Below are 12,207 nucleotides of genomic sequence, written 5' to 3'. Positions count from 1 at the left end.
CACAGGAGCCCCAATACCTCTTCCAGCCTAGGCTGGTCCAGGTAAGCACCCTGTCTATCTGGGTCTGCCCAGAACTAGCTGTTAGCTTTGCCAGATTGTGGCGCCCATCTGAAGCACTCCCTCATTTTTCCACCTCCTCATCTTTGCTCACACTGTCCCCTCTACCTGGGACATTTTTCCCCTAAGGCCATTTGTGAAGTCCCTCTTGCCTCTCAAATCACTTCCTCTGAATAGCCATTTATGAGCCTCAGGATTCGGTGACCTATCTGGAACCCCATATATTCCTGACAGGACCTGAGCATCCATCCTCCCCTGAGCTGAAGGTGGTAGTGGCAGACAGGTGGGTGTGTGGCTCTCACCTATACAGGAGCCGGCCCCGGTCCCGTGCGCTGATCTTCCCCCATAATCCGTTCTCAAAGGCATCTTTTGCAGCAGCCACTGCCTTGTCAACATCGCTGATCTGGGCCAGGGACACCTGGCAGATAACCTGTGGTGGAGCAGAGCTCTGAAGCCCTCCCTGGAATCAGTGGAAACAGACACAGCACCTGCCTATTCCCTCCACCACTTGCGTGTACTCAGAGAAGAAGGCCTGCCAATGGAAGGGCACTGGGTAGGCACAACAGTAAGATGGGGCCTGGGAAAGGTCTGTTTGTGTTTCTACATACCAGGGACCTTCTCATCACTTCCCCAGTGATCCCATAGAGGGAAACAGACTTGGACTGCAGACTAAGGCTGAGTGTTTTCAAACCAAGAGCATAGACCCGTTAATTTAGTGAGTCCAAGGTAAAAGGTTTATTTTTTAAGTGAAATAGGCTAGACATTGGAGGTGACTAGACTCATCCATTTTATGCATTGCATGCCCTGAGGGTACCCACGTGCTCTATAGCACAGGCCTGGGTGTAAGGGGGAGAGAGGAGTAGGAGGGGTGAGGCCAGCATTTCCTTGCTGGTCACTACTGATAATGCCTACTTGGAAGCTCTGTCCACAGAGCCACCATCCCAAGACTCCCAAAATAGGCTTTGAGGTGGTAATAGCTCTTGATGCTCCAGCCCGAGGGCATTGTACACTTTGTCTGTGTTCCCACATTTTGTCCATCTCTTTGTGAAGCACTGTCTTTAAACTCTCCTCAAATGAGCTACTTTGAGTGCACTATTTGTTTTCTGCAGAGACTGGAGTGGTGCTGTAGGATGGGACAGGATAAAAAACAATCAGTATATATCTGTGAGCAAGTGTTGCTCAAGGTATGTATGTGTGTGAGATGCATATGTGCATGGGTTGTGATGTAACAGGGTCATAGTCAAGAATCCTGACAAACACAGGAAGGAATAACTATTAAAGTGTGGAGGGAGAGCAATGGTCTTCTTATCTTCCTTGGAAGATTTGAAATCAATTCCATCTCTGAAGCAGACCCTTTAGAGCCCTCTTGACCCCACCGTGTCAACCCCTCTCTACTATATCTCTCTCTGTGCCACTCCTGAATGGAGAAATAGAGATGGGATGCAACCCTTTTGTGTCCAAGCAGTTTCCTGGGCCAGGACCTCCAGATGTCATATAGGGAAGTAGATAGGAAAGCATGCCATGGATGGGAGAGCAGTAGGTGGAAGGAAAGAAGAAGGTGCTGGGCCTGTACTCACACTTCCATCAGTCGGGTTGATGGTCTCATAGGTCTTGGCATCCTCAGCATCTACAAATGTGCCCCCAATGAAGAGCTGGTGGGGCATTCGGAGGGTCAGCTTATTCACTGTCTTTTCCACCTGGGAATGAAGGTTTCACAGGCTTTAGCTGTAGTTTTGATTCTTCACAAATGGGCACCAGTGACTGGCACAAACCCATATGGAGACACAGGAAACATTCAGATGGATAACCACTGGCATGAGCATGTGCGCACATCCACACACACACACACACACACACACACCCACCCACCCAGGGGGTCTATTACATGAGAAGTCTGAGGATCTGAGTGGTAAGAAGAAATGAACAGTATAGACTCTGAGGCTAGGCTGCCTGGGTTGAAGTCCTAGCCCTGCTACTTACTTGCTATGTGACCTCAGGCTGTTTGGTTGGCCTTCACACAGACCCTTGTAAGCCACCAGACCTGACACCAGTCCCACCACTCACTTCCCTACAGATCTGCAACTCCACGCTGAATGCAGGAGCCTCTGGGAGGGCAACCCCTTCCTGAAACCTGTTCATCAGTCATTTGTCCACAAACACAAAGCCAACCTGAGGTCCATCCTGCCCACCTGTATGTTTTTCATCAGCTTTTGTTTCAAATTACCAGCCAAACAAACTACCTCAAAGCTAATTGCTTTGGTAACCTGGAGATAATTATTAAGAGTTTTTTTAAGAAACATGCTGGCCAGGTGGCTAACTTGGTTGGAATGTTGTCCCATATACCAAAAAGGTTGCGAGTTTGTTTCCTGGTCGGGGCACATACCTAAGTTGTAGGTTCGATACCAGGTCTGGGCACATATAGGAGGCAACTTATCAACGTTTCTCTCTCTCTCTAAAAAAAAAAAAAAAAATCAATGAGGATATCCTTGAGTGAGGATTAAAGAATAAATAAATAAAGCTTCTTTAAGAAACAGATTTGCAATTATTGCATCACTCTTCCATTATACAAATTGAAAGTATAAGAACATTTGTTTTCCTTATTGGGAAAACATTCCTAATTCTTTTTCTCTTTCTTTTTTTTCCTGGAATTTCAACAAAAGTAATTTAATGCAGAGAATTGGTTAAACAATTGATGGAAGAGCTAAGAAGCCATGACTCAACTCAGATATCAGCAACAGCAGGAAGCCACTTCCCTCACTAAATTGTAGGTACAAATGGAGGAGATGGTTGTACCAGAACCAGGGGCTAGGGTCACCCAGGGCAACCAGAGTTGAGGCAGGTAATCTGGGCGGGGCTGGAGGCACAGAAGAGATGCAGCTGGAAAACCCAACAAAGGAGAAAGGGGGAGAGAAGTGCTCAGTAAAAGCCTCTTCTTATTATCCTGGTCTCATGTCTTGGGACTCAGGACTTGTGCCACATTCTACACCTTAGACAGCAATTTCCCCTGTTGAGTTTGCCCTACTGACCTGGCATCCTCAGGCTATCCAGAGCTGCCAGGGAGAGCCTGGGACACTGAAGGGTGGGCTCTTGGCGGATCCTGCATTTCTGTGCATCCAAGTCTCCCCCATGTGGCATTTTGGATCATAGTTGTAGATGCCTGAGGGATCTACAAGATTATGCCCTTGTGGAGGAGCCCAGAACTCACGTAGTCAATGACACACTCGCTCTCTTTGCAATCCCCTCGAAGCTTTCTCACTAGGAGTTGGATAAAGTCCTTGAAGGTGGTTGCCATGTACACATCTTCATTTTCTAATTCCATGCCATCACACAGCTCTTTCACTTCTTCCACCAGTCTGAAGGAAAGGAGGTTTTAAAGAGTGGGAGCATGGGAAGAGGCATGACAGACCTGCATTATTCTAGCAGCAAAGGTGGTGGTGCCAAACATTTATCCAGAAGAGATTATCATCCCAGCACCCAAACCATGAGTGTTAGCCTAAAATTGGGGTTAAGATCCCAGTTCATGGACTCAGAAGGCCCTGGTTTTAAGTTCTGACTCCACCACTTACTAATTTGTGACCCTGGGCAAGTGACAAACTCTTCTGAGTCTTAGTTTCTTCACCTGTAATATGGAAATAATAATAGCTCCACTACTATTTTTTGATCAGTAAATGAGATAATCCAACTACTACCACTAATTAATAGATTAATAATAATAATCTTCAAAAGACGCTGTTAAAAATGAAAAATCAAGCCACAGATTGAGAGAAAACATTTCCAAATTATATATCTGATAAAGGACTTCTATTCAGAGTATATAACAAACTCTCAAAACTCAACACTAAGAAAAAAACAATCTAAGTAAAAATGATCAAAAGATTGATCAGATGTTTCACCGAAGAAGAAATATGGATGGCACATGAAACGATGCTTAACATCATTAGTCATTAGAAAAATCCAAATTAAAGCCATGAGATATGGCTACATATTTATAGAATAGCTAAAATTTTAAAGCCTGACCTTACCAACTGAACTTTCATATACTGCTGGTAAGATTGTAAAATGGCACTTTGGAAACCAATTTGTAAAGTAGTCTGGTGGTTTCTTAAAATTTAAACGTATACTTCCCATATCACTTTTAGGTATCTACCCAAGGAAATTAAAGCCTAAGTAGAGACAGAAAATGACAGAATAGGAAGCTCCAAAAATTCATTCCTCTACCTGTATAACTATTGAACTGGTAGAACTGTCTAAATCAATTGTTTTGTAACTCTGGAAACAAGTGAACATTTGCATTACGCAGGGGACAGCATGATGAGGAGGCTGGTAAATGTGGGTAAATTGTAGTGAATTTCAGGTATTGGCTGTCATCTCTTATTTCTCATCTTTGTGACAGGAAGCAATGTAGGCAGCAGGCCATATTCCTGGTTGTAGCTTCCTGGAGCCAGAGTGGGCAATGAGGACTTTGTCCCTTATAACTCAGGATTATGTGTTCTGAGTGCTGATCCTGAACACTGAGGAGCCACTACAAAGTCTGGTGGCCATTGTTTCAATCCCCACATGCTGAAACAGCTTCCTCAGGATTTAAAAAAGCAGGGCATTGTGTTTTGTTGTTGTAGTGGTTTTACTCTTTTTTTTTTCCTTTTGGGAGCCAGACATTTAAAGGACTACAGCCAGGTCACTGGCTGACTGTATAGATAACAGAAGATAAACTTTAATGACCATACACAAAAAGGAATACACACTTTGTAAAAAAAAAAGTTTGAATAAAGGACCTATTCACAGAAAACTACAGGTCATTAAAAAATATATAGAGAAAGATATAAAATAGTGGAAGCACATACCTTGTTCATGGATTGGAAGAATTAACATCATTAAAATGTCCATATTACCCAAAGCAATCAATAGATTCAATGCATTCCCCATCAAAATACCAACAACATACTTCAAAAAACTAGAACAAATACTTCAAAAGTTCACATGGAAGCAAAAAAGACCCCGAATAGCCACAGCAATCTTGAAAAACAAAAACAAAGTGGGAGGGATCACATTACTAGATTACAGGTTATACTACAAAACCACTGTAATCAAAACAGCCTGGTACTGGCACAAGAACTAGCATATAGACCAGTGGAACAGAATTGAAAACCCAGAAGTGGACCCAAGGCAATATGCTCAATTAATATTTGACAAAGATGGCAAGAGCATACAGTGGAGTAAAGACAGACTCTTCAATAAATGGTGCTGGGTAAATTGGACAGCTACATGCAAAAAAATTAAACTAGACCGTCAACTTACACCATACACAAGAATAAACTCAAAATGGATAAAAGACTTAAATGTGACTCATGAATCCATAAAAATCCTAGAAGAAACTGTAGGCAACAAAATTTCAGACATCATACGCAGCAGAATGTTCATTGACACATTACCTAAGGCAACAGAAACTAAGGAGAAAATGAACACAAGGGACTACATCAAACTAAAAAGCTTCTGCACAGCAAAGGAAACAACCATCAAAATGGAAAGGCAACCCACTGTATGGGAGAATGTTGTTGCCACTGATACATCAGATAAGGGGTTAATCTCCAATATAGAGAGAGTGCCCATACAACTCAACAAAAGGAAGACAACAAACCCAATTAAAAAATGGGCAGAGGAACTAAATAGACACCTCTCTAAACAGGACATACAAATGGCCAAGAGACATATGAAGAAATGCTCAACATCACTAATTATCAGAGAGATGCAAATTAAAACAACAATGCAGTATCACCTCACACCTGTCAGAATGGTCGCTATCAACAAATCATCAAACATGTGTTGGCGAGGGTGTGGAGAAAAGGGGACTCTAGTATACTGCTGGTGGGAATGCAGACTGGTGCAGCCACTATGGAAAACAATATGGTGTTACCTCAAAAAATTAAAAACTGAACTTCCATTTGACCCAGTGATCCCACTTCGAGGAATATACTCTAAGAAGCCTGAAACATCAATCAGAAAGAATATATGCACCCCCATGTTCATAGCAGCACTATTTACAATAGCTAAGATCTGGAAACAGTGCAAGTGTCCATCAGTAGATGAATGGATAAAAAAGCAGTGGTACATATACACAACGGAATATTATGCAGCTGTAAGAAAGAAAGATCTCTTATCCTTTGAGATGACATGGAGAGACCTGGAAAATATTATCCTAAGCGAAACAAGCCAAACAAAGACAAGTATCATATGATCTCCCTTATTTGTGGAATATAATGAACATAAAAGTCTGAGGAATGGGGTAGTCCCAGAGACCTGGAGGTGGGGTACAGACTGACAATCCCCAGAAGAGGGGTTGGTGGGGGGCGGGAAGAGATAAACCACAGAACTTATATGCATGTATACATGAACAATAGACGTGGACAACAAAGCTGGGGACAGGGCGGGGAGGGAGAAGAAGGGGGGAATCAGTGGGGGGAAAGGAGAAACATCTATAACAATAATAAATTAATTTTAAAAAAGTTTGGAAAAGTCATAAATGGATGGTCTATCTCATTTTTTTTCTGTTCTAATCTTTCTTCCCTTTCTCTCTCTCTCTCTCTCTCTCTCTCTCTCTCTCCCTCCCTTCCTTCCTTCCTTCCTTCCTTCCTTCCTTCCTTCCTTCCTTCCTTCCTCTTTCTTGCTTTCTTTTTCTTGTAATATATTTTGTTTTGGTATTAGGATAATGCAGGCTTTGTAAAATAAATTTGGAAGCATTCCTTTTTCTTCATATTTTTTTTGGAATAGTTTGAGAAGAACAGTTCTTTAAATGTTTAATAGAATTCACCTGTGAAGTCATCTGGTCCTGGACTTTAGTTTGGTGAGTTTTTGTTTTTATTTTTAAATTAAATTTATTGGGGTGACAATGGTAAATAAGATTATATAGCTTTCAAGTGTACATTTCTATGATACATGATCTGCATGTTGCATTGTGTGCCCAAATCCAAAGTCAAATCATCTTCTGTCACCATATATTTGACCTCCTTTACCCTATATTACTTCTCCACCCCTTCCCTCTGTTAACAACCATACTGTTGTGTGTGTCTATGAGTTTTTGTTTGTTTTTCTTGTTTCTTCATTTGTTGCTTTCAGTTTTATATCACATGCTAGTAAAATCACGGTTCTTAAATTTTTTTGTCTGACATATTTCACTTAGCATGTTATTCTCAAGGTCCATCCTTGCTGTCACAAATGACAGTATTTCATGTTTTCTTATGGCTGAATAGTATTCCATTGTATATCTGTATTACATCTTCTTTATCCAATCATTTACCAAAGGACATTTTGGTTGTTTCCATGTTTTTGCCACCATGAATAATGCTGTAATGAACAAAAGGGTGAATATATCTTTGCAAACAAATATTTTCAAAGTTTTTCAGGTTGATACCCAGAAGAGAGGTTTCCAGGTCACATAAAAACTCTATTCTTAATTTTTTGAGAAACATCTATACTGTTTTCCATAGTGGCTGTGCCAGCTTACATTCCCACCAGCAGTGAATAAAGATTCCCTTTTTTCCACAAGCTCTCCAACACTTGTCATTACTTGTCCTGTTAATAATAGCCATTCTAACAGGTGTGAGGTAGTATCTCATTGTAATTTTGACTTACATTTCCCCAATAGGCAGTGAAGTTGAGCGTTTTTTTCATGTATCTGTTGACCATTTGCATGTCTTCTTGGGAGAAATGTCTGTTAAGGCCCTCTGCCTATTTTAATTGGATTATATGTTTCTTTTCTTTTTTTTTTTTTTTAACTGTATGACATCTCACTCGTTAATTATCTATTTATTTATTTTACATTTATTTTATTTCATTTTTTCATATTTATTTTATTATATTATTTTTTAAAATTTTATTTTTGTTACAGATGTTTCTCCTTTTTTACCCCATTGACACCCTCCTCCCCCTCTCCCCTACTCCATCACCAGCTTGGTTGGCCATGTGCATAGGTTATGCATACATGCATATAAGTTCTGTGGTTTATCTCTTCCCTCCCTCTACCACCCCCTCTTCTGAGGGTTGTCAGTCTGTACCCAACTTCGATGTTTCTGGGTCTACCCTATTCCTCAGACTGTTATATTCATTATATTCCATAAATAAGTGAGATCATGTGGCATTTGTCTTTTTCTGCTTGGCTTGCTTCACTTAGGATAATACTTTCCAGGTCTCTCCATGTCGTCTCAAAGGATAAGAGATCTTTCTTTCGCATTCTGTTGTGTATATGTACGACAGCTTTTTTATCCATTTGTCTACTGATGGACAATTGGGCTGTTTCCAGATCTTAGCTATTGTAAATAGAGCTGCTATAAACACTGGGGTACATATGTATTATCCGATTGATGTTTCAGGCTTCTTAGAGTATATTCCTCGAAGTGGGATCACTGGGTCAAATGGAACTTCAATTTTTAATTTTTTGAAGTAACACCATATTGTTTTCCATAGTGGCTGCGCCAGTCTGCATTACCACCAGTAATGTACTAGAGTCCCCTTTTCTCCACACCCTTGTCAACACTTGTTGTTTGATGATTTGTTGATGGTGGCCACTCTGACAGGTGTGAAGGGATACCTCACTGTTGTTTTAACTTGCATCTCTCTGGTGTTTAGTGATGTTGAGCATTTCTTCATATGTCTCTTGGCCATTTGTATGTCCTGTTTAGAGAGGTGTCTATTTAATTCCTCTGCCCATTTTTTTTTTATCCTCACCGGAGGACATTTTTTGATATTTTGTTCAGATAGAGTTGGAGGGAGAGAGATTGAGAGAGAAACATCGATGTGAAAAGGACACATCGAGTGGTTGCCACCCGCACAACCCAACCAGGGCCGGGGACAAAATGCAACCGAGATACGTGCCCTTAGCGGGAACCGAACCCAGGTCTCTCTAGACCACAGTCCGTCTAACCGCTGAGCCAAACTGGCCAGGGCCCTCTGCCCATTTTTTAATTGGGTTCATTGTCTTCCTTTTGTTGAGTTGTATGAATACTCTATATATTTTGGAAATTAACCCCGTATCTGATGTATCATTGGCAATTACGTTCTCCCATTCAGTGGGCTGCTTTTCCATTTTGATGGTTGTTTCCTTTGCTGTGCAGAAGCTTTTTAGTTTGATGTAGTCCCATGTGTTCATTTTCTCCTTAGTTTCTGTTGCCTTAGGTGAGGTATCAGTGAAAATTCTGCTGCATATGATGTTCGAAATTTTGTTGCCTAAATTTTCTATTAGAAAATTTATGGATTCATGGGTCACATTTAAGTCTTTATCCATTTTGAGTTTATTTTTCTGTATGGTATAAGTTGATGGTGTAGTTTCATTTCTTTTCATGTAGTTGTCCAATTTTCCTAACACCATTTATTAAAGAGTCTGTCTTTACTCCACTGTATGGTCTTGCCACCTTGGTCAAATATTAATTGAGCATATTGCCTTGGGTCCACTTCTGGGTTTTCTATTCTGTTCCACTGGTCTATATGCCTATTCTCGTTACAGTACCAGGCTGCTTTGATTATAGTCGCTTTGTAGTATAACCTGTAATCTGATAATGTGATCCCTCCCACTTTGAAAAACAAGATTGCTGTGACTATTTGGGGTCTTTTTTGGTTCCATATGAACTTTGGAAGTATTTGTTCTAGTTCTGTGAAATATGTCGATGGCATTTTGATGGGAAAGCATTGAATCTATAGATTGCTTTGGATAATATGCACATCTTAATGATGTTAATTCTTCCAATACATAAACAATGTATGTGCTTCCAGTTTTTTATATCTTCTTCTATTTTTTTTTCAATGTCCTGTAGTTTTCTGCAAATAGGTCCATTACTTCTTTGGTTACATTTATTCCTAGGTATCTTAATTTTTTGCTGTGATGGTAAATGGGATTAGTTTTTTTTTTTTTCAGTTTCTCTTTCTGAGTGTTCATTATTGGCGTATAAGAACGCTGTCGATTTTTTTGACATTAATTTTGTATCCTGCTACTTTGCCAAATTCATTTATAAGTCTAGTACATTTTTGATGGAGTCTTTAGGGTTTTTTATATAAAATTTCATGTCATTTGCAATAATGACAGTTTCACTTCCCCCTTTCCAATTTGTTTCCCTTTTATTTTATGTCTGATTGCTGTGGCTAAGACTCCAGTACTATGTTAAATAAGAGTAGCGCAAGTGGACATCCCTGTCTTGTTCCTGTTCTTAAGGGAAATGCTTTTAGTTTTTGCCCATTGAGTATGATGTTGGCTATAGGTCTTTCATATATGGCCTTTATTATGTCTAGATATGATCCCTCTCTTCCCATATTGTTGAGCGTTTTTATCAGCAATGGGTGCTGGAGTTTGTCAAAGGCTTTTTCAGTACCTATTAATATTATTATGTGGTTTTTATTCTTCATTTTATTTATGTGGTATATCCCATTTATTGATTTGTGAATATTGTACCAGCCTTGCATTCCTGGAATGAACACTCTTGGTCAGGATAATTTTTTTTGATGTATTGCTACATTTAATTTGCTAATATTTTGTTTTGAATTTTGGCGTCTATTTTCATCAGGGATATTGGCCTGTAGTTTTCTTTCTTTGTAGTGTCTTTTTCTGGTTTTGGAATTAGAATTATTCTGGCCTCATAAAACGAGTTTGGAAGTCTTTCTTCTTGAATTTTTTAAAAATAGTTTGAGTAGAACGGGTGTTAGTTCCTTTTTGAATATTCGGTAAAACTCCCATGTGAAGCCACCCAGGCCTGGGCTTTTGTTTGCTGGGAGAGTCTTGATTACCTCTCAATTTCCTTAGTTGTTATTGGTCTATTCAAATTCTCTATCTCTTCCAGATCCAGTTTTGGGAGACTGTCTTTTTCTTTTCTTTTTTTCAAACCTTTATTGTTGGATGTAAAATGTATTACAGATGTTCCACATTTTTCCCCCATTGACACCCTCCTCCCCACTCCCGACCCCCTCCCACCTTTTCCCACACTATTGTCTGTGTCCATTGGTTATGCATATAAGTTCTTTGGTTTATTTCTTCCCACCTCCCCAACCCCTTTCCTTTTGAGGTTTGTCAGTCTAGCAATGAATTTGTGCTTCTTAATCCCTTCACCTTTTTCACCCATTCCTCCAACCCCCCTCCCAACAGGCAACTAACAAAATGTTCTCTGTATCTATGACAATGTTTCTGTTCCACCTGTTCATTTTGTTTGTACATTCCATTGTTGATAGGTATGTATTCATTGCCATTTTGTTTGTTCATACATTTTATCTTTTTCTTCAAAAAGACCCTTCATCATTTCATATAATAACGGTTTGGTAGTGATGAACTCCTTTAACATTTTCTTGTCTGGGAAAGTTTTTATATGTCCATCGATTCTAAATGACAGCTTTGCAGGATAGAGTAATTTTGGTTGTAGGTTCTTGGTTTTCTTCACTCTGAATATTTCTTCCCACTCCCTTCTGGCCTGCAAAGTTTCTTTTGAGAAATCAGCTGACAGCCTAGTGGGAACTCCCTTGTAGGTAACTAGCTGCCTTTCTTTTGCTGCTTTTATGATTCTCTCTTTGTCTTGAACCTTTTGCATTTTGATGATGATGTGTCTTGGTGTGGGCCCCTTGGGGTTCATCTTGTTTCGGACACTCTGTGCTTCCTGGACTTGAATGTCTGTCTGCTTCACCAAGTTAGGAAAGTTTTCTGCCATTATTGTTTCAAACAGGTTTTCGATTTCTTGTTCTAGCTCTTCTCCTTCTGGCACCCCCAATATGCGAATGTTGGCACACTTGAAGTTGTCCCAGAGGCTCCTTACACTAGCCTCCTTTTTTTAGATTCTTTTTTCTTTCTGCTGTTCTGATTGGGGATTTTTTGCTTCCTTATATTCCAAATCGATGGTTTGCTCCTTGGATTTACATACTCTATTATTGAAGCTGTGTAAATTATTCTTTATTTCAGTTAATGCCTCCTTCAATTCTAACTGTGTATCCATGATTTCTAACTGGTCCTTTTTTATGCTCTTGAGGCCCTCCCTAAGTTCACTGAGGTTCTCACTAAGTTCATTGAGCATCCTTATAAGCAGTATTTTGAACTCAGTATCTGTTAGGTTGCTTATCTCCATTTCGCTTAGTTCTTTTATTGGGGTTTTGTTCTGTTCTTTCATTTAGGACCTGTTTCTCTGTCTCCTC

General features: G+C 40.0%; 1 protein-coding gene across 2 annotated transcripts in view; it reads right to left on the bottom strand.

Annotated features, from left to right (window-relative positions):
* Positions 1-12,207, bottom strand: part of ALDH1L1 (aldehyde dehydrogenase 1 family member L1) — a 72,416-nt gene that overhangs the window by 24,014 nt on the left and 36,195 nt on the right. For both annotated transcript variants that reach the window (XM_036245024.1, XM_036245026.1), the window contains 3 exons: positions 3,263-3,410; positions 1,635-1,754; positions 360-487 (listed from right to left, as the gene is read on the bottom strand). In XM_036245024.1, the coding sequence (XP_036100917.1) occupies positions 360-487; positions 1,635-1,754; positions 3,263-3,410 (396 nt within the window). The remainder of the gene's footprint in view (positions 1-359; positions 488-1,634; positions 1,755-3,262; positions 3,411-12,207) is intronic.

Source organism: Molossus molossus, unplaced genomic scaffold (assembly GCF_014108415.1).
Source record: "Molossus molossus isolate mMolMol1 unplaced genomic scaffold, mMolMol1.p scaffold_m16_p_6, whole genome shotgun sequence".
In the NCBI taxonomy this organism is placed as follows: domain Eukaryota; kingdom Metazoa; phylum Chordata; class Mammalia; order Chiroptera; family Molossidae; genus Molossus; species Molossus molossus.
The sequence above is the reverse complement of the archived record's forward strand: the minus strand, read 5'-3'. Positions and strand labels throughout refer to the sequence as shown.